This window comes from Apus apus, chromosome 3, assembly GCF_020740795.1.
Source record: "Apus apus isolate bApuApu2 chromosome 3, bApuApu2.pri.cur, whole genome shotgun sequence".
NCBI classification, from domain to species: domain Eukaryota; kingdom Metazoa; phylum Chordata; class Aves; order Apodiformes; family Apodidae; genus Apus; species Apus apus.
Genome location: NC_067284.1, coordinates 44,608,535 through 44,635,884, shown reverse-complemented (window position 1 = coordinate 44,635,884; position 27,350 = coordinate 44,608,535). Strand labels below are relative to the sequence as shown.

The 27,350-nt window shown below is 42.4% G+C and overlaps 1 protein-coding gene across 4 annotated transcripts in view; it reads right to left on the bottom strand.

The window, feature by feature from the left end:
• Window positions 1-27,350, bottom strand: part of SPTBN1 (spectrin beta, non-erythrocytic 1) — a 130,840-nt gene that overhangs the window by 81,866 nt on the left and 21,624 nt on the right. For all 4 annotated transcript variants that reach the window (XM_051615810.1, XM_051615812.1, XM_051615809.1 and 1 more), the window contains exon 2: window positions 6,702-6,898. In XM_051615810.1, coding sequence (XP_051471770.1) covers window positions 6,702-6,849 — 148 coding nt within the window. In that variant the 5' untranslated portion in view covers window positions 6,850-6,898. The remainder of the gene's footprint in view (window positions 1-6,701; window positions 6,899-27,350) is intronic.

Genomic DNA, 27,350 nt, shown 5'->3' with positions numbered 1-27,350 from the left:
TCCCATGATGGGCCACTACAGGTCAGATGCCCAGCTGTAAGTCAGCATGGTCTCAGATGCCAAGGGAGATGCTAGTTTACACCAGCTGACAATCTGGCTGGTAGGTCTCCTCCTAAACCATCAACTTCAGCATGATTTGATCCAAGCTCCACTATTGTGCCTGGCCTAGCTCTCACTATCTACACAAAGTGTATCTCATAGTGAGTATTTTTCCTTTCCTCGAGCAGCTGGTGCAGCTGGAGCATTTTATTCCCCTTCCCAACCCCTGCCCTGCCTTAGTGGATGCAGAACGCTGCATCTCCCCCGTCTCAGCCAACAGCATGTCCCCTGGTGCTTCCACCCTTTCCTGATGCCATGGTGATGAAGGGATGATGAAAACTAAACCAGACGGGAGTGAGCTGTGCTGTGCCAGCCTGGGAATTAGGCACAGTTCTCAGCTAAAATCAGTGTGAGTAAGGAAACACACGATAGAAGTTGGTGCAGTGGCAGTGTGTCTAACACCCAGGTATGATACAGCAGATTCACCTGCTCTCAGGACCACCCTCATGCACGTTTCATTGAAGAGATCCTACAAGCAGATACATGTATGCACACATATACACATATTAGTTTTCAGTCATCTTCCTCTGGGTACAGATGGCTTTATATATTTAACCACTTCTTAACTACAGTACAGAATTCTCTTGTACCTTTTTTAGCTAAATGACTGAATTGCTGCCCAAGCACAGAATCACCTCTGTACGTAAGGAGTGCTGTATGTCTGGAGTTCTCTACACCTATAAGAAGCAGAGGTGGTACCTGTATTCCAGTCCAGGAGCTTAACGGGCAGGAATTCAAAGATCTGAAGATCGATCAAAGCAGGCTCACGTGCTGGCAGGATGCTGGACTCTCCCCTGCACATGACCAACTCAATATTGCTTAGACTTGGAAGAATTTAATCCCAGATGTAAAATTACCACAGCTGTCAGGCTTTCCAGAGCAGGGCTGCCAGCAACTGCTCCTATCCTGCTCCCTCCTCAATGAAGTAAAAAAAGCCTGTTTTTCCAGCTCCATTGTCCTGCCAGAGCAATGTGTGCAGGATTAATGTTATTCACCAGGACACAATCACTTTCATGTATTGCTCTGTAACTAAGTAATCATAAACACTAGCCATGAAGCAGACAAGCATGGGTGACTGAAGAAAACTCCTAAGTTGCATTCAGCAGCAGATTTGTTTTTTTTCAGAAGCTTGGATCTGGTGTCTAATCAGATGACAAAAAATCTGACTTACACCTCCATGTGTTTTGCACACAACTTGTTTCAATCTAAACAGAGAATGCAAACCCCTAAACTATGCATAACTGATACAAAAAATCATGTTGGTATGGCAATGAAATACAAATTACCTCTATACCAATTTATGTTTTGATGGGACAAGTTGTTCATGTTTACTTATTTTATGTAGGGTAGGCATACAGTGACACTTCTGTTCGAGATCTTTCAAAATAGAAATACTAAGAACAAAATATTATTTACTGCCTGAATTTTGCTATTAGCTTTAGAAACAGCTCTCCCACCAGCACCTTTAAAAGCAAAGGCATTAATCAGCAGCGACAGATGGTCTAAGCTTTTTCTTGTTTTCTGATAAGAGCACAGTGTCCAGCAGTAGTCACGGCCAGCCCTGCAGGTGACATGCGTAAGTACAGCAGCTTCTCTGCTGCTGGGCTCTTGCTGCCTGCATGACACACAACATGCAAAATTATACTCCTGTTTTTAACACCAGCCTCCTACAGATTCTGGTAAAGTACTGCAGCTTAGAAGCTACAGCTGAGAAATTGTTCCAGAAGTAAAATCCAAGGACAGCATTAGGTGAGGTCAACATTTGGAAAGTCTTTTGCTGAAATAATTCCATCAGCTTTCCTCTGAGTAAAAGAAGATTTTTTAAAATAAGCCCTTTCATGTTCACCTGCCCAAGTCTGCATTAGTCTGGCTGCTAAACAAAAGCATGGACTAAGAACCAGCACTGCCACACCAGGGCTGAGAACATGCATCTGCAATTTCATTGCTGTAAGGTTTTAACTTCTGTTTAGTGTTAAATTAATCCTTCACATGCCCTTCAAACTGGATTTACAAGCACCAACGTACTGCAGCATTCACTTTCCTTAACAACTTACTGTTATCAAAATTAGTGCACTGACCTTCAAGACCCAGAGAGCTCAGGTGCTGGATATTCCTGAAATGTACTGCGAGAGATTACTCTCAGTATGCTCTTTCAAAGCCAAGAATAAAATAAAGGTTTATTCTCTTAAGCTCCAAATCATTGTATTTTTGTCCTTTTTTATTGACTCAAGACTTGAAACTTCATTCTGACTATGCAGATTTTTTTCTATCTTCACTGTATACTCCAGAGCGAAACAGCAGAAACTTTGCCCTGAGAGAGATGCCAGATAACAGAGACAAGCAGGTGCATGCTACCTGAGGAGTAGTACAAGCAGGATCTTACTTTCTCTTCACTTTTTTCAGGTGTCGTTCTGCTGATTTTTTCCATTGGAGCAGTGGGGAGAGTGGCTCAAAAACCAGGGCACAAAGGGCTACCAAGCCCCACAACATGGCACCCAGCACTTCCCCATTACAAGTTTTCTCTTATCTTTTTTATCCTTAAGACAGGGTGTTTCGCTATATTAGAAAATCTTTCCAATGGTATAACTTGAGTAATAACTGCAATGATTTTCCCCTTTTGCTTCAGGAAGAATTTAAGTTACTGGCAGGAATGACAAGCCTAGTTTCTCTTTGTATGATAGTGACAATTAAGGAAAGCTGCATGACAAAGAGTCTTCTTACTTGTATTCTCCTGTACAGGGAATAGTAATGTGCAGCATTAGGAAGTGCCCTGATCAATGCACCGTCACTCAGGTGGAGCTGGAAAAGGAATGCACAGCTTCACCTGCCCTGCACTAAGAAGATATGCCTCTGTTATTTCATAAACTTTGTTTCTAATTCATATGCCAGACAGCTGAGCCACAGATCTTCTGGTCACTCAGGGGAACAAAGAGAACAAAAGGACAAATTGCAAATGAGCAGAAAAGCAAGTAACTTTAGCCAAGCATTTTTTAATATTGAATAAGCTAACTGAAGAAATTGAAAGTTTTGGAGGTGACAATTCTCATACTACCTGAAAACAGTGTCTGAGATGGTGAGCATGGTACAGCTGAATGTCACAGTCCCAGTCTAAGTGTGACAAATTCTGCTAAACAACTGAACTGTTTCTTAAGGCTTTCTCAAGTGCACAGTGCACCAAAGCGCTGCACAGCAAATCTTATTAGCTAATGGTCCTTGAGAGACGAAATCCAACACTTGGAAATTTGTGAATGAAGAATTTTGCACAAACATGATCGCTTTTTGGCTTCTACAGAGCAGGTAGAATTACCCGGTCTTCCAGCAAGACCTTCCAAAGAACCACAGAGAACAAGGACAGGTGAAAGATTATTTCCTACAGTGGGGTATCTTACTTTACGACTTGGGGATCAGATACCTTCTTCTCGTATCAGTTGCAGAACAAGTTAGTTCAACATGAATGGCAACCAATCTGGTTGTATAGCCTGTCAAATCTGGATTCTGATTGAAAGCTGCCTTTCCAGATGACTTATTTGTTTTTAACTGAAATGGTCCTTCACATTCTGGTTTTCATGGTACACAGACCACTTCAATGTTATTGGGTAGCAGCTTCTGATCTGACAGTTGCACTTTTCTACTATGTTATATCATACCTTCTTTTCCAATCCATTGACTGTTCCTGATAGAACATGGGGCTACCATGATTCCTAGAACAGAACATCACTCTATGGCTACAGAAATCAACTTCTTGCCTCACCTTGTCACTCTCCCCCTTTCTTTACCTTAAAGGAAGTAAGTTTCATTCAATTTACAGTAAACTAGAATCAATAAAAGATGGAGGCTTCACAGAAAAGGCACTTCACAACTGGTTGAAGAATGTGGACAGAAGATGTTTGCACTCACAGGAAGACTGACATTGAGGATGTAGCCATTTGTCAGGCAGCGTAAAATGCTTTGGCTGCGCTACTTTTGAGCACAACAGCTTGTATCTTATAGATGGGCATTAAAGAACCAGCGCCCTGTCTGTTCAATTTGAAACCTTCCATAGTAGGACAAGGAGATAACAATACTTGTGCGTTTCATGGACTGCAAGATGATGATAGTATTTTATCTTGTCATTGCAGTAAAAGGCAGACATACTGAAAAAGCTGGACATCCATGGGCAGTCTTTGGATACAACTAATCTAGGACCTCATGAAAGAGGTCATCAGAAGATGATGACACCTTGGAGATGTGTGAAGATGCTGGTGCTTGCAAAAAGGCAGTGCCCGTCTAAGGCAGAGTGGAGTGTCACTCAGTAACTCCAGGCCCTGCACAACTACTGCTTCAGAGAGCAGTGAAATTCACCCAGGAGAAAGTGATGGTGCAATAGAATGTTGAATTTATGGGTTTTAGAGCCAGAAGAACCTCCTGATACCAGCCACGGTTGGTTGTGTGTACACTACCAGCCACAGGCTTTCACACAGTAATTATTGTGTCTGATCCTGTGACAAGCAGCTGAATTAGAGCACACCTTTACAGAGAAAGCCTGTCTGGATTTAAAGAGCACAATGACAGAGATTATTGACAGACAGTATATCCGAAAACTTACACTGAACAGTGCCAGGAGTACCATGGCTCAGCCTTTAATTATAACCTTTGATTTGCAATACAAACCTCTCTTCATTCCTCTCTCCCTGCATCCTGATCAGGCTTTCAAGCAGTGCTGCAGCAGTGCAGCACGCTAAGCCAGGTTTTGGCAGCACACAGTATTCTCAACACTAACAGCAGAGAATTACAGGTACAAAACATATCAAATTAAAATAGGTCTGAGAAACACTTATTCAAAACATCATACTCTGGGAAAATGTTCAAATATGCCTCTGAACTGAATCTTCAGCAAAATTATTCACTTTGACATTGGTGTTTGTTTTAGGCTATCTAAATAATTCAAGTACTTTCCTTACATTACTTCTCCTTGAAATAAGAGTTTCATGTTTATTATTCATTACTCAGGTGGGGAGCTCTGCTTGCTATAAAAGTAAGTAGAACAACCAAGTGCAGGAAAGCCTAGATCTGGGACCCAAATGCAGCTAATGAGCTTTGCACTGAACACATTTCCCACCCAATAACCTACAACCACCAGTGTGGCAGGAGTAAAACACAGTTTCTTCCTCAAACAAGATCAAACTATAGGAAAAAAGTGAAGATTCTTATTGTCTTGTACTGGTTTATACCCATCTGCCACCACAGGCATCAGCCATTCTGCTTCTGACCCCACTTAGCACAGCCCCATTCCAGGTCAAGCATTTCACCTGTAATTTCAAATGCCCACTGCAATGAGAACTGCTGCAATTAAAAGTCTTCTAAAGATAGCAAAACTCAGCACACATCCTCTCTGCGAGCAGTGCCATTAAGTCGATACTGTTACCATCCTCAGTGAGAGTTACATGATCTGCTCTCTGCACACCTCCGTGAACTACTTTATCTCCCTGCTGCTCAGCTCCAAACCTGATCCTGCCCTGGGCCTGGCTTGTTAAGGTGTTCTGCCCCTAAAGCAGTCCCACGGCCAGCAGCAAGGGGAGAAAGGGCACACTGTGTTCTGAAGCCAGTCTCATCGGAATCACAAATGAAACAGGTGATACCTTTGTCTCAGAACACTTAATTTAATAAACCTACTCCAACACATTTTAAAGTGCTGTGTTTAAAACTGCCCTTGTAACTAAAATTTCACTAGCAGAAAGCTCAGCATATTTTGAGCTGTTTTCCAGGCTTACAGCATGTTCCACACTATGGAGGCATTTTGTTCAGAGGTCAGGAATGTGGGCATGCTACCATAAGAGTCAGGAAATCATTTACAGAACACATCAAAATCGCTTTGCAGGGCAATGTCTCAGAGTTGAGAGGACATGACAGTCTCCTCACTGCATAAACAAATGTGGTTAATGTACAGCCTTTAATAAGCAATAATCAAATATTTAATAAAAAAACACCCAATTAAATTTCATTTCTCTCCTGATGTGAGTGTAATCCAACAGAAGACAGCACATATTTCAGAAGTTCTGCTTCTTCAGAAAAATGTGTAGTTTCAGCATGATTTACTAAATGACAACTATCTACCACGTTCCTCCATTTCAGGATAAGTGAGATGCTTCAAACACCTCCAAATGAGGATCTTTTGAAGAATTTTGCTTCCAAATCTGGAAACCAACATCATTGCCAATTGCAGAAACCAAATCAAAACCATTTGAATACCCAAACAAAATTATTAGTATCTGATAAGACTGATAAGGTCAGAAACTGAGTCAGTATAACCTTCTAATTAAATAAAATAAATACAAGGATGAAATTTCTGCTCTCCTGTGCTTACACAAAATAAATCTTCCTAGTAAATCTGAAGTCAAGTGTTTTCAAAACGTCAGATAAGAGCACATCCTGCAAAGCAACATGAGACCCTCGAGTCCCACTCACGTCAGCAGACAGAGCAATCACAAAAATTGTCAGGCCAGTCACCTCAGGGAAATTTCATCTCTAGTTTACTGACAAGGCACAGACACTGCAGATAGACAGCATCTTGTACTATCAGAAACATAGAGCAGCAGAGATTTGATCACATGGTAAGTGCTTACCAGCTAGGGCCTTGATGCGGGATCGTTCAAACAGTCGGGCAGAACTATTTTCGTTGTCCCAGTCATCAACATCCCAGCGGTTGTTGACATCACTGTACTGCTGTTGGATTTCAATATTGTCATAATCTGTCGCTACTGTTGTCGTCATCTTGAATCTTCTTAACCTGTTCTCACCATCAGATTCCTCTTAAAAACCCCTGTAAAAGAAAAACATACAATAATGATTTAGACAATATACATATATTGGAAGGAAGAAGTAAGAGTGAATCTCAAGACTTCTGGTTTCAAAAATCAATTACTTTTACTCGAAGGACAACCAGTCCTTCAGAAAGCAACTGAACAGTCCAAGTCTTAAAAACATGAAGTACTTCATAACAGCAACATACCAAGCCAGTAGCTTTGCTGCACACACATAGGCAGAATTCTCAAGTTCAACTCTGCCAGTGGTACATGGACGAAACAGTGCAGTAAGTAAGATCCTTTCACAACCATTAGTCTCAAAAGTGACCTGTCGGCTTTATAAATCTGTGAATGTTGACTAAAGCATATGGAGCCATGGATAACTCAGCTAAGAAAAACCTGAAGTGCAAAGAAAACCTCAACACCTTTACAAAGTGGTGCAAATTCTGATGAAAAAAAAAATGCAAATGCTTAAGAAGTCAAATAAGTGTTTGACCAGCAGAAGCCTTTTAACACAGACCTGAAGAATTCCTTCTTCACATGCAAATGCTGGCTTTATGATGGGTCCTGAGAATTTATTTATTAACTAATTGAGATAAAAACAACTAAATGATGCCTTGCTTTGAACTCTCCCCAGCAACAAAATGGTAGCCCACCAATGCAGATCTTTACATGAGGTTCTCCTTTTTTCAAGCAGATGGGTACTGTTAGCATATTCATCCCATTTTCTAATCAGAATTCGCATGTACTTATCAGCACTAAATATAAAAGAGCCTAACCCCTCCTCTGGGAAAAGAGGAGGAAGATTATAAATGGCTGCTTAAACTAGAGGCTGTGAACCCTGCAGGAACAGCCGTTGGCCTGGGAGCACGGATCCAAAGCTCTCCCCATCCATGAGGGTGAAGCAGCAGCTGCGTTCCATCCTCCATGACCCCATCCCTCTAAAGTCGATGCTCAGAGAGACCCAAAGGCTGACCCTAAAGAGCAAACACACAACTCACCTTTATAAAAATACAAGTTACTAAAACCACAGTTAAACATTTGGGAAAGGGGGCATGACTAGGTTTTAATATAAACCGTCATGGGTGAGTATCTGAGAAAACCTGCTAATTTCGTGGATCCACCTGTTTGTTATCAGCTGGTGGAAACGGGACAAGCCCAGGGCGACCGGTGGCCCTGGCCGGCCATCTGGTGCCACCTACTGACGTAGGGAAGCAGGGCACGGCACAGCATCTTGTCCCGCCACATCCCTGCGGGAAGCTAAATAAATGGATGGCTTTAACAGACCCACCTTCAGTCCGAAAAATGTGGGTATCCTGCAGCTGACATAAATCCAGCTCACAGGGGAAAAACAACGTATTTACTATCACTGCTCACAGACTTGAAGAGGCATTGGTTTTCCAGACAGTGCTAGGAGAAGAAGGCCAGGTTGATTTTCTCCTATTTCCCACTACAGATGGGAGGGTTCCTCATATATTCACTTGCAAAATAATCCCTCTGTTTTGCACAGAAATGGGAGAGGAGCTGCACTCGAGGCTGTTACATAAGAAGCCGTTACCAAATCCCATTGGTGAGTAATTCAATCTTCACAAAAAGTGGGAAGAAATCGCTTTAGTTATGGTAAGCTGCCAACAGACCAAAAGAATATGAAAAAAAACTTGCTCTGGGAAAGGTATCTAAAATTATATTCCTTTGCTCCACCTGCCCAGGCTCACATTTTCCATCAAGGAGGAAGGGACCTCTGGGGATGGATGGGACCTTCCTTAGCCAGACAGATTCTGCCACTACGAACAAACAAAAGGATGGAGCAAAGATGAGGAGGGAAAGGATTAAGTCCTGCTGAAAACATCTCTGCACAGCATTCACCGCCTGATCCTCATCTAGTATCAAGCCTGAACAAAAGCCTCTCATTGATTCCTGTACACAGGCAGAAAACAGGGTTAATTCCAATTAAATTTATGGAGTAACCCTGGTGTAAACAAGTAGAATCAGACTGTTCTACAGCATGAGTTTCAATCTTTTCAGCTTTTTGTATTCATCAGTGCTCAATGAAGAGGAGGAGATATGCAGCAGCTCAAACTATAAAAATAAATGCAATGATCCTAAAAAAGGAAGCAGAGACATGCTAATGCAGTAGAGATGCCACAGGCCATCAGATTCCATTTATCCCTGTGTCATCTGTGTTCAGATACACACATAACTGGATTCAGAATAATATATTCAACTTTAGCTTGTGCTTTATCACTTCTCTTACTCTTCCAGAGCATCACACAAGTAAAATCTATCCCAGATAAAGCTAAATTGAGCATGAAATGGGCCTATTATCCCACACCTATAGGGCTAGAAAACTCGCATCCTTGTTTTGATTCTGTAGAGATGCTGAAAATAAAAAGCAGTGCCTGTGTCACTGCCTGACAACCAAGCTCCCTTTTCTGGGATATGGCTCGGAGACACAGGGACAGCAGAGGGCTAACAGAGGCACACTGCAGTGATAAAAATAAGTACCTTGCAGCAAAGCACTTCTGTGGTGAGGTGAGGATAACACAATTCAATCCTAACCAAAATAAGCTGCTCTGCCTTCTTCCAAAGAAAGACCCAGCTACATAATGTGCAACCACCGCTTTAAGCCTGTGCTGAAAAACAAATTTTCTTAACGCTCTTCCTGCAGCTCTGGTCCAGCACCACCCCTTGCTGCCTCCCGGAGCAGGGAAGGAAGATAAACACAAACTCCAGCAGAAACCTCCAGGCTTCTCACTACAGAAATGGAGGTCCTGCAGATGGGCTGAGCTGCAAAAGCAAATCTAGTTTCTATGTTACGGGTGTCCCCATCTGGCAAATAAAAACACCAACACTGTCTACAAGTGCTCAGAGAGTAATGGGGAAAAATATTTGAGAATTTTTCTGGAGCTCTTAATGCAGCTGAGAGACCTCAAGTAAGATCCATCAGACATAAAATTAGCCCTGCACTTGAGAGACATAAGCTGAAGAAACTGTGTGTGTATGTGTATATAAGGTAAGCATACACGTAACACACACATATTTACATATTTATTTTCAGCCCAACATGTTACTTGCACTAACTCCTGCTCAACACCATGATTTTATTTGGTCAGACCTCCCCTGCTCAACGATTTCAACAAGTGCCTTCTGAGTACAGATTTGTTTTATTGACTGTGTAGTCAGCACAAAGCAGGAGACAGTTGCATTGTGCATCATCAGCTTACTGCAGCACTCTCCACTCATGCGCAAAGCACCCACGAACACCCTCTCAAGAAATCACTACAGAACGTGTAATACAGGCAGAAAGCACAGGGACAGAAGAAAGCCTGTCCTCCAGCAGGAACAACCTCCGTAATTTAAACATCCTGCCCTGGCTTTAAGCTAAAATACCAATCTAATAAAAGAGCAATGTTTTCTGTGGAAAGCCAAATGTAACATGAATTTCAGCTGTCAACATCCTGAGCAGTCTTAACAGAGGACAAACCCTTTCTCAGAATATGACAGACACGAGCCGGCTGATAACAAGACATTTCAGGAATGGCAGTTCCCAACTTCGTTACCATTCACAATTCAGACATGGATACTAAGTGTCCTTCATATAGGGTTTAAAAACAGAAAAAAAACGGCATTGACATTTCTTAGCTACTCCACATCCTTCTAAACTTATGTGCCAGCACCTGGGCCTTGGAGACATGAAAAGGCACTTAAAGGGGTAAGTAAGCACATGGCAGAACTAGTAAACAGCATGCAAGTGCTCCAGTCCCCAGAATACACAGATGGACAAAGAAAGGTTTTATAAATTTGAAAACTTCTGTCCTCATTGATCTAACACTCTATCACCTTCTGCAGTTGATACAATATTAGTAGACCTCATGAGACTAAAGAGATCAAACCATTTCATTTCAAAGCATTTGAGGGTGGAGGGGTTGGCATTATCTTCAAAAACAAAAAATGGCTTGAAAAGACAATCAGCTACCAGGAAGAGCATTTTCTCAGACAGTTTTCAAAGGCAATATCCAGGGGTCAGACCTTTTGTATTTACTTTCATAAATAAATAAATTCTGCTCTGTTTGTTTTGCAGATAATAGAAAATAAACAGTTTTATTCAGACCATCTGAAGAATGAATCCATTTTAAAAAAATTCATTGGCTGCTTTTAAATGCAATAATGTAATTCATTAAACAGGCCAAGACTACAATCACTAAAATTCTGCCATAACCACACATCTGGAATTGCTTCCTAATAGTTTCACTTATCTTTAAAGCAAACATTATCTTTACAAGAGTTACTATTCTTCCATGAAACATTCTAAGCTGTTGTTAGTTTCATGTTTCTCTTACTATCTAAGGATTGTTAAGAGGTTTTTACGGTGTTATGACTGAAGAAACTGTATTTTGAATAGCAACCCCCAAATGATCTCATTACTTATGTAAATAGACTATTTCTTGGCTAACACACAGGCCAGCCCTATTGCTATTCTTCTAACAGTTCAAATAAATTCTATAGGACTGAATGGCTGAGAGGACTGAAAATGGAATAAAGACACTTCCATCTCTAGGTTACAAGACCACATGGATCTTGAGACAAGCCTGAGCAAAATCACTGTAATAACGTGAATGGTCTCGCACTATTTCCTATATATAAGATATGAACATCAAAGAAACCAAAATTACAAACTGCCTCCTCTGTGAAACCAAGGCTGGAGGAGCACAGAAATCAATTCAATTGCCCTTTTTTGCAGGACTTCCACCTCCAGATGCTTTCACTCCCAGTCTGTACTGCTTCTCTCCTACTGATGCCTTGGACCAGGGGAAATTAGTCCAGCTCTTTAGCAACAAATTCACTTTAGAGTAATTACTGTTCTTGAAGAAAATCCAGCTAAGATGTAACCGAACTTTGTGTTTATTCTGAGCAATATTCAGATAGCTCCTAACAGAAGCATTACAGACAGTTAATATTTTTTTTAAATCACATTTTAAACCCATATTTAAGCTGGATAACAGAAATTCTTGAGCTCCCAGCATCAAGCCACATCTTGTCTCCCCATCAAGGTGAGATTGTCACCTTAGCTTCCACAGAAAGGGAACTGGCCTGACCGCAGTCAATAGGGACACCTTCAGTGAAGCTCAAGGCTGTGTGCAAAATGACATCATACTCAAACACCCCCACAAGTGAAATTTTGCAAGTCCTGTGAGTAAAGCTTGGAAAGACTGGAAAACGCATGTTTCAATTCCACCCACTACTTCACCAGAAGGAGCTGCTTCCAGCCTGTCTCCGTGCTTAGCCCAGAGACCATTGCTCTGTGTTGGATGAACTACAACACAGTCTGAGGAGAAAGAAGCTCCCCTTGCCCTGCATGGGCAACACAACCAGTTACGTTTTGGCTTGTTGTTTCAGCTGCTAAACCAACTGTACAATACTAAATGTACGGCAAGCCCTTAACTCCTTTGACCTTCAAAATCCTCTCTCTCTCTCCTGAAGAGTCTGGCTCCCAGACCCATCTCTCCTTCAACAAACAGGACCACACACTTTCTGCATTTTCCAAGCCAAGAATGTTCCATGTATTTTCTCTCTCCTTTCCTCCTTGCTGCCTGTCACCCCATTTTCTGGTGCTGTCTCCTCTGGCTGTCCAGGCTCTGGGACGTGGAGGTCCAGAGCTGAAAGCTGGAAGGTCACAGGGAAGGGGCAGACAGGCTGTGCACCAGGAGCCCAATGCCACAATCAGCGTGTAGGGCACAGACACTTCAGGAATGCACAAACAAAGCAAGGCTGAAGCCTCTTTATTCCCAATACAGGCTGGAAAGTGTGCAAAGGTCATTAAAATCATGCAGCCTGTCCTTCACGCATAAAGCCTACCCCCATCTCAGATAACCCATTACTTAGAAGCCAGCAACCACGGAGTTAAGAATGGTTTACAGGCTCTTATTTTCCTTCTGAGGTCCCTAGGATATCGCGCTCTAGCTGGGAAACTGGTACATATTACACAAGCACTGAAACAACTTCAAAAAGTGTTTGGACTGCTCGCTGTAAACAAAATACAGCCCACTGTGCTGGAAACCCACATGTTTTCAGCAGGGGTGACTGTTACACACCCATAACCAATGTGTGTCATGCACAGGATAAAGATTCAGACTGCAAACGTGGTGCTTACAACTAAGCACCCCACATCCCAGCCAAGAGCACTGAGGAACTAATAATGACTGCAAAAAACTTAATTAGTAAACCTGAACCAATTCTCTATTTCAGACTTATCCACTCCAGCAAGTATCATTAAAATCTTATTGTCTATTCTCTCCACATTTAAAGCTACAAAATTTCACCCAGTTTCTCATCTGTTGTCCAGCAAATCTGGATTCCAACATCTTTGCCTGAAGATTCTTGAATAAATTAATTGATATATAGGATCCAAATTTGTCCTCTGCAATCTGAGGTAGCTCCATCCAGCCAAGGAGTGCAACCCATAACGTGCCATCACTATTTGAAGAACCTTCTAGAAACTGGAAGGGGATGAGGAGGGAGACTTCATACTGGTTTCCTCCAAGATCAGACTCCTAAGAGGAGTTGTGGGGTGAGACCCTCTAGGCTCTTTATTTCCCTGTGGCACATCCCAGATTAGATATTGTCTCTGAACCATCCTGTAGAGAAGCCCATGCCCCTCCATCAACTGCATAGAAACCATGAAAAGACTAAACCAGGAAAAAAAAAAAAGCCCAGACATTTTAGGTAGAAAGTGGCATCTTTTTTTAAGGAAGTTAAATAAGAGGAGCACAATCAAGCAGAATAGAACATTACCACATACAACACTTAAGGGTGGAGTAAGCACCAAATCCCTTCTGGGACTGCCCTTCCTTTTCCCCTCATCACTTGAAGAATGTAAAACACATTTTGTCAAGCTGCTAAGGGGAGTAGGTGGGGAGGGCTCTGGTAATCAGCCTTTAGCACACTTCTAGTGAGGGATATTCTTCCATCTCTGCTGAAAGGGAAAGTCTGCAGAGATCCAGACAGAGAGACTGGAGGGTGGCACAGTCTGCTCCGAGTTATGCACAGAGGCACATAACACAAGAAGATTGTGTTAATACAACTCTACATACTGTGAGTGCTAATCCCAGACTTCAAGAACCCATTTTTAAGCAAAACACAGAGCACTCAACCTCTTATGGTTTTCCTTCCATAGTCACTGCTGGACAAGTTTTACACAAGCTCAGTCAGGGCTAAAGGCAGTTTACTAGTTTTGAAAGAGTAAGGTTTAGCTGAAGGAATTATATCACAAGTTAGTTCACAGCTGCCCAGGCAAGGTCCATGGATTAAATGTGGCTTCACTCAATCCCACAAACCATTTGCATATCCAGTGTGGCCAAGAGAGATGTAACTCAGCATTAAAAAACTCTTGTCTTGTGAAACATCAACTAATTTTCTAAAAACCTACCATCCTATTTTCTGCTTCTAATTAAGTCAATAAAGAAATCCCCCTAGACTTCAATGTACGTACTCTAACTCAAATGCTGTTAAAAAACACTTTCATCACCTTCACAGAGTGTTTCATAAGTCAGTTAAATGCAGCCTATTAATTACTAGGATATCTGGGAGTGTCCTGCTATGCAAATGCCTTGGCTTGAAACAACCTGGGGGACTAGCTCATCAGCTCTGCCCTACAGTTTCTCTCCCCACCTCCATTTCTGCATCTATCATTTGTTAACTTCTATGTCCCACTTAACGTATCTCCCAACCATTTTCAGAAAAAGCTGTATTTCTGTGTAGAGTAACCCCATCCAGCAGGTACCTTTTATAAAGCTTAGGCTGAATGAAAATATCTCCAAGAAGTAAAATTAAAATGCTAGCTTCTAGGTTTTATATAAATCTGCTGAATCTGCCACTCAAATTTTGCAGACGTGCTCTGGTGCTTGACTATCAAAAAGCAAATGCAGCTGGTCTCTTTGAAACCAGAACATGAAAAACGAGCACCAAAATCAGGGACTATGTTCTGGACAGTGACTGGAATAGCATCTTGAAAGTTGTTAGGGCTTTACAAGACAAGTAAGATGTATTTGTGCACCTGCACACACTGATCTGTGGAGTCATGTGAAATGAACAGTTGTCATGCGAATACTTTTTCTGAGGAATATGATTGTCAGCAGGCCAGGAGCCCTTCAACTTTTACAGCCCACATACTTATTGTACTATAAAACACTTATAGAGAAAAATTTGGCCAGGGAATTGCCTGATTTTTTTGGCAAATAAAATAACAGCAAAAAACTTCTGATGGTGGTAAGTTAATATTAAAGTGATTTAAAAGATGAATACCAGAAAAGGTGCTCATAGTTGTAAGTTGAATGCAATCAACAAGAGAAAATCAACTTGAGTTTAAACCAAACAGGCTCCAGGTCAGCTCAGGCCCTTCTGGAATTACTGGAAGGACCTTTCTTACATAGGATCCCACCGTTGAGAAAACATGTATTCTGATACACACTTTAGCTTTAGCATAATTGAGACATTTCACAGTTACAACAGAAGAGACAAGAAGTGAACATAAGGCGGTGTCCATATTTATGAACTGACACCTACCCCAGCAGATTTTTACAGGGGTGTGTCATGGAGGTGGAACTTCCTTTCAAGGGAGCATTCAGATTTCAACCTTGTAGTTTCATTAAAAGCCTCTGCATTTGACCCTTCTTCATCCTGATCATGAAGCAAGGCAAAGGTACACTTTCCAAGTACATCTAAAGAATCCAGTACTTGTGGATGAATGTGCTGGGTTTTTAAGCTGGTGGAAGACACCTGGGACATCTTGCCTCATAGTCTGATGGGAGGGAAAGCTGCAGTATTTCAGTAATTATCACCAGGCTTCCAAAGAAACTACAAAAAGAATTCCTTCCACAGTCACTGAGAATTTAAAGGACAATATTTAGTACTACCATGTTCTAGAAGCTATCTGTGGGTTGACCTTCACCAAAAGAATGTGAAAATATAGGGCAATTGCCTACAGTGGTATTTACCTTTTTCTTCAGTGCAACAAAACAAAAAGTCTGATTCAAGTCGTTTTCAAGTGCTCATGCAGAGCAGAATTCCAACTAAAAGCAGTTAGCCTCAGAAAGGAGTTTCCCATTTTCTGGTCTCTACTCTCTCCTGACCCAGCTTATGAGAAACAGAGCACCAAGCTTTGGAAACCAGCTGCGTGTCAGGAAAGGACTGAAAACTGAGACGCTCCTGCTGCCTGAAGTCTGTCAGACATTTGGTCCTTCTTTGGATGAAGGTATCACTGCCTGTGCAAGGAGAACAGCAGAAAAACCTTAACACCTCGACCCTAGCCATGACCCTAACTTGGCAGGAACAACAGACAACCTGAATGCCCTTGGTGACATCCCCTGTTTATTTTGATAGTGCTCCAGAACCAGCACTCCAGCCAACTGACAGTGCCAGGTGGTGTCCAGCCCATCATAGGCTGCTGAGAGCCACAACGGAAACAGCACTGGTGAAGGGTCTGGCTAGACTGTAACTAACATGGAATATTCCTTCAAAAAACGTGTTAAAATCAGAAGCTGCTTGATCTTTCAATAAATACTGTGATTGCCTACGTGTGAACACGTCATTTACAGTTCTAAGTTTACATCTGTTTTATTCATTCAAATGCAGAGAGCTACAGCCAACTTTCTGGGTCTTCTTCAATCATAAAGCTGGAACCAGAGGTTTCTGCCTCACTTCTTGCTCCTGCTGAGAGGGTCTTATACAGAAGTGTCCCTGAATTACGTGTATAATGACAGAACATTTGCAATGAGAGGAGAAGCGAGCCTGCAAAAGCTAACCTAAAGCTGGCTATAGCGGATTGACACACTTAGATCCGCAAGGATACTCCTCCTCCCGCGGTGTCTCTCCGGGAACCTGAGATGCGATAGCTCTGACCTCCTTACAGGAGGAGGGCTGCCAAGTAAACAGGCCGGAGGATTCAGCCAGCCAACTGCTGTCCCTCTTGCACTTCTGTTTTCCCTCTCCATGTCCACACCCTCCTAGCCACGTTATTAATGCATCTTCCATCTTTTTGACAGTTAATAAATGCCCATAGTTGGCTTTGTGACTGGAACCACTGGAGGTCAGGAGCAGGGACCAAAGACACAGTCTGTACAGAGGATACAAAACACTGTTTTCCACTGCTGTTGTCCAGCTACTGAAGCTAATACAGGCACAGAAAAAAGGGGGTGCAGCAAAGAATTACTTTTCCACCAAAATAACACTTGAAGCACTGAGACATGTTTGATAAAATGGAAACAAATGAGAATGCAGCAGAGAAAGACAGAAGTCCACAGGACCAGGCCACCATGCTCTAAGAGCTTTGGATGTACATCCAGGCTTACTTGCCAGGGAAAAACAGGGCAACATGCAGGTCCCAGCCCAAGCAACCTACATCCAACCTGCAGGTGAGTAGGAGTAAACCAGAGCCTCTGGTCAGGCTCTGTGCCATTTTTCTGTCCCTGAATCCCCATGAGCTCCCGGTTTCCTTCCCACAGGGAGGAGGATGTGACGCCCACCTGGGTCATTCCTCAGTGCTGAGCTGAGGCACTGCCAGAAGAAGATGCTGCTGTGGGAGGCTGAGCACGCCCACAGCTTGGCAAGCCAAGTGTGCCTAGGAGGGAGAGGACACAAAAACAGGGAGTAATCCCAAGATATACTGCTTAAGCCTAGACAAACCTCCTCTATGTTGGAGCTTTTTATTTTAGGGCAGAGAAAGGCTCCATCACTCTCGGCCAAAGAGGAGAAATTCAGGAAAGAGACTGCACACAAGCCACCTCCTCCCTCCTTGGAGGTACTGGTTGGAGGTGGCCGCCTCATGACAATTTCCAGAGCAGGAAGAGTAAGACTGAGCTGTTCTGGCTCTGCCTCCAAACTGCAGAGCAACAGTGGGAAACCGCACCCAGGGAGATGCCTGGGGAGGAAAGGATGTTTTGTTGTGTAGGCTTTTGTTCTGGGCTTTGTTTATTAGAGATTATTTCACAGCCAGGCAGGCAGAGCATGGAAGCAATTTAAAGGGCCAGCCTGGAAGAAATAACCTACTACACAGTCAGCAGGTTTTGAATTTGCAAAGAAATAAACAACACAAAACAGATTCTGGGGGCGGGAATGTGGAAAGATTTACTAACATACTTCAAAAACCAACAGAGTTGAACCAACAGCTGGTTTCAGCAGCACACTAAGCTCTGGCACCAATCCATGAAGGAGCAACCCCAGGTCCAAGAAGATAATTACGACAGCAATAGTTACTCCATGGCAATAGCGAGGTGATCCACCTGCTCTCACTCCAAGCACTTGGTCCAGGTATCAGAGATTCCTGAGAGCTCTATAGTTGAGGTAGCTTTGCTTTAACCAGGGAGGCTTATTCAGCCCAGTGAGCTCCAGCCAAAGAACTGGCCTAGTAAAGAATTATTTTTTGGACAGTGCAGTGGTCCCAGAGGAGGTTTATGGAAGACAGCTCCAGAATAAGCATTTCCTTCAGATGTTGAACCCAAGCTGCAGCTAAGATCATGCAAAGCTTTGCCTCTCAAATGCCAAAAACTCGGTGCAGCACTGAAGGACGTTATAGGTACCATATGGACTCTAGCTGTCATTTCTTTAATGAAAATAAAACCAGAATTACTAGCAGAATGGGACACCATTTGCTTTGGTGAGACTATGTGAAGACAGCACTTAACTGTTAGTCATGGAACACCAGCTTTTTTTTTAATTCAGAGCTTGCTGGAAAGTGAGCTGAAAAATAGAGCAAAGCAGCAGTACTGTATAATCTTTATAGCATCCCTCTTCCAGGCAATGTGTTTTCTTTCCCTCTTTACAAAGAGCCTATAACTTTTTATACCAAGATACTGGGATGACAGGTGTCCCCAGCAAGGCCTTGGACAAAGAGGGAGGTGTGTCTGCCTCAGCAGCAGCACATTTGCACTGCTGTAACCCTGGCAGGCACCAGCGCACACACAGAGCCCAGCGAGCACAGACCTGTGCTGCTGCAGCCCCGAGCACAGGGCTCCATCTCAAAATTCTGCTGCCGTTACCCCCCTAGGAGACAAGGTGCAAAAGCAGAAATGTGGCTGAAAGCTATCTCAAAAACGATTCCTCCCCAGAAAAGGAAGAAAATGTCAGCAGTCAAACAAGTAAAGCACCAAATTAGATGCTGCATAGTTCTAACAGGCCAACAAGATTTCTGGTTCAAGTAACCAAACACAGCTTGAACCACTGGTTCCCAACAAGGAGGAAATGTGTCTCATCCTCCCTAGAGGAAGCAAAACACACATCATCTGCTCACTAGCCTCTTGGCAGAATAATTAAGAGCAGCACATCCAAATGGGTCTCCTCACTTCTAAACTAAGTTATAATGGGTTGGTGGGTACTAACGAGAGGAAGAAGACAGATAAAACTAAGCATACTGCCTGCATTTGCCCACATGGAAGTTTTAAATGGATACCAGCTGTTAATTCCTTTCTACATTCTTCACATTTTTTTGGCCAACTCCCGACAAGACTAACAGAAACCTTTCCCCTTCAACTTTCATCTGATGCATAGATAAAATAGTCAGGCAAGAAATATATATCATTATTGCCTTAATCTAAATGCATGCCTGTAGGTCTTCACTGCATCCCTGCCCTTTGAAATGAGTTAAAGATCCTTAATGCCATCTAAATTGAGTCAATTTGTTATTTAGGGCATTTGTGACCAAACAATTTGGATGCATTCTGGGAGAAAAAAAGCACCAAGGCCAGAATTTAAAGGCCTGGGAAATAAGATGATGGATGTGGAGCAGAAGCCCAGATAAGCTACATCTTAAATAACTTAGGTCATTATCTTGGTTCTTTGATGTTTCATCTATGGTTAAGTCTGGGGGTTTTTTTGGCAGGTATTTTAGTGCACATCCTTATATGCTGCTTCGTGCAAGATGGGAGATATCTTTTTATAAATGATACAGTGTTGACTCTTTCCAGGTTTCTTGTGTCAGCTGGCTAATACTTAAAGTGCTATCTTGTACACCTCTGTACTGTATGTGGAAAGGCAGTTACATAAATTGTCTTGGCTGCTTTGAAAGGATCACCACAACGTTCTTCCCCAAAACTTCATGGCAGTACTTATCGTGTGACACCAGCATGAGGAAAGCCTAGGAAATAACTGCAAAAAGCAGTAGCATAAGATGAGATCAAAACACTAGTGCAAGTTACTCCTGGGGAGATCCTGACTGGACACCACAAGAAAATGTTTTCAAAATGAGACGAGCTGGACATGGGGAAAATCTCTCCAGGGAAGTGCTGGATTCCCCAACACTGGACAATTTTAAGATTTAGCTTGATGAGGTGCTGGGCAATCTCATCTAAACCGTGTTCCTATCTAGAGAGGTGTGTGTTATTAACAGCTCTAAATACTCTAAGTAAAACAGGCAAATAAACAAACCAGTGACATTTAGTTCTTCTGAAATATCTAACTATTGTTATTGGCTCTTGGTTATAAACAATTTCTGACAACATGTAAATATGGCTTCATTTGCATACAGCAGCGTTGGTAGCCTTGGACACCCAGGAAATGGGAACAGCTTTGCAGCAACAGAAAAAAATAACCATAACTTGGTCCAAGAGCCTGAAGACTCTTTGCATTGACCTTACAGGCAAACAGCACTATTGCACAGAAGTATTTTCACACTAAAGCCTCACCCCCATCTGGTGAAGCACTCAGAAAAACAACACAAATAAATACATTGTATTTCTTCTGCAATTACTCAGTCTCCACTGGTTACTACCTGCAAAACCCACAGAGTCACAAGATGCAGCAGCAGAAGCTGAAGAAAAACCCACATACAGCTATGACATGTAAAATATCTGATTATTATTTCATTCTGATTTTAGTTTTTTGTCTGGGAAATAGATCCTTAGTTGGCACATATCCAACCCAACAGCTGCATTGCTTTTCTACTTCCACAAACACTCTAAAAGTTAGCCAAAACCCTGTTTGTGCTGGCAAACACCCAAGATTTTATTATTATGTACTATTACTTCATAGTGAGAAATGTGCACTACAGGAAAAAAAAAATATCCAAAGAAGCTAAATAATTGGGTACAGATGTTGAAGATTTATGAAGCTCTATCCACTGGACAGTATCTTACATATTGTTTCTATCACCTATTAGCTCTCTTGAGTTTTTAATAAGATAACTATGCATGCTATCCTTGAAGAACATTCTAGAATTCTTCCTTCAAAAACCAGTAACTTTTGATCTCCATTTGTCTCCTCTCAATAACAATCTCTCTTCTTAGTTCCATCAAAGCCACTTGATGTTCATTTCAAATTTAAATAAGATCCCGGTTGTTGTTTTCATTATCTCACAATTTTTGAATGCAATCAGACCATTTCATTCTTACTTCATGTCCCAAAAACCAAACCTGACACATCATGCCAAATCCCCAGCATTTAGAATTCATACTAAAATATCTCATCATTCCAAAGACACTGTTGTAAATACCTAATAATTTTCACCCCTTTTTTTTTTTTTTCCCCTATTTACTTGCAAACATCTGCTCAACGTCTTTGGGGACTGTTGCTTCTCCATTGTTATATAGATGCCCAAACCTCACTTGAAGCCAATTCTCAGGTCAAGCTGCCTACAGAAGTGACCCAGTCCCAGTCAGGTTTCTGGGCCTTGGTTCATTAAATTTATTCTACAAAATACCCAGAATGTGCAAAGTTCTGTAGCCGACAAAAAATACTATGAAAGGAAAAACAGACAATCACTGGCATTTTTAATAACTGACATGTTAATGGTTTTGCCATTTCAAATGACATCAGGAGTGGTGTTTTCTTTCCACCAGTACAAAACGGCAAAACAAGGTATGTTCACTCCGTTGTTTTTCCAAGAATTTACAAAAGAGGATAAATCACTGGAAAGTCGCACTTCTGCAAACCAATGCATGTGACTGCTGACATTTCTGCTCCAGCACTGTCAAGCAAGAAGCATCCAGGTTCCCTCCCCTCCCTGGAAGGATAACCTGACATTTTTCTTCACCTTTCCCACATGCCCCAGCCGCTGATAAACTCTTCCTAAAAAATGATTTCATCCTTTCCGACGATGTGGCTTACACAACACAGTCTGTATGAAGGTCATGACCTCATTACAGATTTAGACTCTCAGTTCCCATCTGAAAAAAAAGTAGATCTGATAAATTTGGAGGGTTGGAAATAGGTCTATGGAGATGAAGTTTTTCCTACAGCTCTGAAACAAGATTTTGTCGATCACAATTGTCTTTTTGGTTCAAAAAAAGCAAAGAAAATAAAATGCCCTACTTACACAATAAATGTGTAAGCAACTACAGGATTTGCCCCTGTTCACCAGCAGGCTGGAGTGATAGATGCCCTGATGTCAGGCACAGCCACCCCATCTCTTTACTAAACACGGGTAAAGAGACAGTGAAGACAGAGGCTGGTGTCCAGCCTCATTTTCTACCCCAGGAAATTCAGACAGTAAAAAGAAATGTGAAGAAATTACAAGTACAGACAAATTCCATTTTACATCATTAAATGTTCTTCCACGGAGGGCGAGCCAAAGGTTGCCATGTCAGAAAACGATGACCCATTCTCTCCATTTTCCTTGTGAACACATGAAGTGAGGGAACACTTCCACTACATACTGACTTCATTCCTTGAGTTGTTTTTGAGCTGCCTTCTACTGCTTCCAACAGATGGGCTGGTGGCCTGAAACCTTCAGCCACTTTTATTTCATTTGTTTCTTTCAAGTGTGTAAGAAGTTTGATGTTTTGTTGCTTTACAACATGGATCAACCTGTTGAGAAACTGTGCTGCTTCCCTCAGTATCTGCACAGACTGCCCAAATTTACTCTAAATTCTGACCTGAAGTGCAGATGTACACGTCATGAATATCATATTTGATGTACCTGCAGTAAGAATAAAATATTATGTAAGAAGAACAATGTACAATGTCATATCCCAAAGATACCAGCAGGGAGATGCAGAAGCTAGCTAGTTACAAGGCAGCAATAAAAGCCCAATGAGTGGAAAGCAACTGAGTACAGCTCACTGCGCTCAAGCTGAGCCATCACATCCATGTTTAACATAGCTACACCCATCTGAGATAACCCAGGTAGTAACTCACTGTCACACATGGCATCCAAGTACAGAATTTGACATTGCAAATGCAATTTTATTAATTATCCTGTAAAACACCAGTATTGCCTCTCACATAATTTCAAAAACAAATAATAAAAATCAAGAACCAGGGTGTGAAATTATTTAGAAAATAACAGTAGCAGGTGTTTCTCACTTTTGTCTTGATCTTTTAAGTATGACAGAGTGATAGGGTCATGAAGGAACACTTGCAGATAAATGGTAGAACCTTTTTTGTATTTTAAAAGTAAGACCGAAGATTCTCACATATTCAAGAGGTACACCTGCAGATTCACAGTTAAAAAAACATACAGCCCTGAAGCCACTTATAAAGTGCTAATTCAGACCATTTTCCACCTAATGACTGTTTACTATATGGTCCTTTAAAACACTTGGTCCTTTAAAATGACAGATCATCTTGCTTTTTCTTGCTCCTACACATTGCTCTAGTCAGCCATCTTGGGTGAAGAAAAACCTTCAGAGGAGAAAGCTCTTGGCAGTCTTTTCAGGCTCTAAAAGCTTTGCTTCTACAGGGAAATCCTGAGTATTGTTCCACTTTCAAGGCAAAAATATAATCTTAAAGCTTTTAAAGCATTGACAAATAAGAGCACAGAGGAGACAAAGCAAAACAGGAAAAGTTCTTTTTTGAAGGATTTCAAGACTGCCATTGATTTTAGAGGCAGTGGGACTAGACCTGTAACTCCTACTATGAATAGATGTTAACATATTTTACAGACCCACCCCATCACTTGTTTCAAATTACATACACCATCATTTATTACTTTTTTAAATGGAACAATTATTTGCCATTAAATGTTCTGACTCTCCCTGCTACCCAACCAGCTGTGCTTTCATGTTACTGCAATAGCTTGCTTGCATACATCTGAAGAAAGCCTACCTCTCCTCATCACCAAAAATGCAGCATAACTTTCATTAGTGCAAGTGCAACACTACTGGAGGCTCCCAGAGACCTCACAAGTTGCACTGGCATCGCTGCTTGTAATGTTACCAGATGTCTCCTGGAGCAGGATTCTCATTTTCTCAGTGGTCCTCCAGCCACAATGCAGCATGCAGGAGTCCACTACCAGCAGTAAAAGCAAGAAATGACACAGAAAAGTGCGACGAGTGTTTTGTCCAGGAAGAGCAAGCTGGTCCTGCACCCCCTTGTGACAGGAAGGATGGGAACAGCGGTAAGAAAAGCAGAAGACACGGCACCAGATGCTCAGGGGCACTTGCAGCTCCCAGAAAAAATCTCAAATACAGAACGGCTTCCACATGGCTGGCCTGAAAATGTCATGTATGTAAGGTTTGAGACAATCCTCCATTTTGTTACCGATTGGGAATTTTAAACCAAATGAAAAAACAGTGCAATTTATTCTTCCTTGGAAGAGCTAAAATGTCTGCATGCAGCATACATAGAAATACAGGGTGATGAAGCAACAGGTCCAACTGTTACTCATGTGAGGTGCAGAATGCTGAATACCGAGTTCTGCCTGAGGGCCGACGAGGAGCAAGCGGAAAGTCTGTGGGTACGAATTAAGGGGCAGGCTGGCATGGGTGATACAGTTGTGGGGGTCTATTCCTGATCAGGATGAGGGAGTTGATGAGTCTTTCTACAGAATACCTAGCAGTACCAGAACCTTGGACATCCGCAGGGCCAGCTTTGGCCTCTTCAATCAATTATTAAGAGAAGTCCCATGGGACAGCGTATCAGATAGTAAAGGGGCTCAAGATAGTTGGTCAACATTCAAGGACCATTACTTGCAAGCTCAGGATCAGAGCATCCCAATGGGTAGGAAATCAAGTAAGGGAGCCAGGAGACCTGCATAGTTAAACAAGGAACTCGTTTGCTGGGCAAACTCAAGTAGAAAAAGACAATCTATGGATCATGGAAGAAGGGACTGGCCACTTGGGAGGAATATAGGACTGTTGTCAGAGGATGTAGGGAGGCAATAAGGAAAGCTAAGGCCTCCTTGGAACTAAACCTTGCTAGGGAAGTCAAAGACAATAGAAAAGGCTTCTTCAAATACACTGCAGATAGAACTAACACCAGAGGCAATATAGGCCCAGTGCTGAGTGACGTGGATGCCCTGGTGACAGAGGATATAAAGATGGCAGAAGTACTGAATGCCTTCTTTGCCTCTGTCTTTACTGCTGCAGACTCCCCAGGAGCCCCACATCCCTAAAGCCCCAGAAGTCAGGATGAAGGAGGAGTTTGCTTTGGTAGATGAGGATTGGGTTAGGGATCAGTTAAGCAATCTGGACATCCATAAACCAATGCGTCCAGATGGAATACACCTGTGGGTGCTGAGGGAACTGGTGGAGGTCATTGCTGGGCCACTCTCCATCATCTTTGGTAAGTCGTGGGCAACAGAGAGGTGCCTGAGGACTGGAGGATAGCAAATGTCACTCTAGTCTACAAGAAGGGCAAGAAGGAGGACCCAGGTAACTATAGATCAGTCAGCATCACCTCCATCCCTGCAAAGGTGATGGAACAACTTGTTCTTGGCACTACCTCTAGGCATATCGTTAAGAGCAGTCAACATGGTTTTGCCAAGGGAACGTCATTTTTTACCAACCTTTCAGCCTTCTATGAGAAAGTAACTAGATGAATAGATGATGGTAGAGCAGTAGATGTGGTTTATCCTGATTTCAGTAAAGCATTTGACACTGTCTCCCACAGCATCCTCGTAGATAAACCAAGGAAGTGTGCTCTTCATGATCAGGTAGTGAGGTGCATCATGAACTGGTTGAAAGGAAGAAGTCAGAGAGTTGTAGTCAATGGGACAGAATCCAGTTGAAGGTCTGTGACTACTGGAGTCCTTCAGGGGCTGGTACTGGGACCAGTACTGTTCAATATTTTCATCAATGACCTGGATGAGGGAACTGAGTGTGCCCTCAGCAAGTTTGCTGATGACACTAAACTGGGAGGAGTGGCTGACACACCAAAAGGCTGTGCTGCCATTCAGCAAGACCTGGACAGGCTGGAGAGTTGGGCAGGGAGAAACTTGATAAAATTCAACAAGGGCAAGTGTAGAGTCTTGCATCTGGGGAAGAACAACCCCATGTATCAGGACAGGTTGGGGGCTGACCTGCTGGAGAGCAGTGTAGGAGAAAGGGACCTGGGGGTCCTGGTGGACAGGAAGATGACCACGAGCCAGCAATGTGCCCTTGTAGCCAAAAAGCCCAATGGCATCCTGGGGTGTGTTAGAAAGGGGGTGGTTAGAAGGTCAAGAGAGGTTCTCCTCCCCCTCTATTCTGCCTTGGTGAGGTTGCATCTGGAATATTGGGTCCAGTTCTGAGCCCCTCAGCTCAAGAAGGACAGGGAACTGCTTGAGAGAGTCCAGTGCAGAGCCACAAAAATGATGAAGGGATTGGAACATCTCCGTTATGAGGAAAGGCTGAGGGAGCTGGGTCTCTTCAGCTTGGAGAAGAAGAGACTGAGGGGCGACCTCATCAGTGTTTACAAATACATTAAGGGCGAGTGTCAGGAGGACTGAGCCAGGCTTTTTTCAGTGATGTCCAGTGATAGGACAAGGGACAATGAGTGCAAACTGGAGCATAGGAGGTTCCATGTAAACATCAGAAAAAAACTTCTTTACTGTGAGAGTGACAAAGCACTGGAACAGGCTGTCCAGAAACGTTGTGGAGTCTTTTTCCCTGGAGACATTCAAAACCCTCCTGGACACGTACCTGTGTGATGTGCTCTAGGTGATCCTGCTCCGGCAGGAGGGTTGGACTAGATGATCTTTTGAGGTCCCTTCCAACCCCTAAGATTCTGTGATTCTGTGATATGCTGCAATCCCCCAAAAAAACAGCAAGGCCCTCTCGTTGACAGCACGTAACCTAAACCACCAATAGATGGGAATTAACACAATGCACTCCAAGACTGTGAAAGGGGTAAAATCCCTCCTTCCAGTGCATGTATTAAAGCTCTCCTCCCCCAGGCATCACAAAAAAGTGAGATCTAAACTCACAGACTTGAGTGAGGACATTAGCTGTTATGTGAATACAGAAAAACATGACACATCACATGACCAAAACACACTGCAATCAATATTGTAAATGAAATCAGTCATGTCCATATTCAAATAAGGACAACAGTAATTAAAATGTCCTGATTTGGAATAGTAAAAGCAGAAAACGTCTGGATCAGTACATTTCTTGAAGTGAATATATTAATGCGAGTGTTTTGAAATGCATAATGTCCTAGTAAGAGGCTTTCCTATAAATCTCAGGATTACACTACAACAGCTTTTTGATTATTATACTCTCCACTAAAACCATGTGCTGTGAAGACAGCAAGAGGTTAAAACAGACCTAAAATAATTGCTTA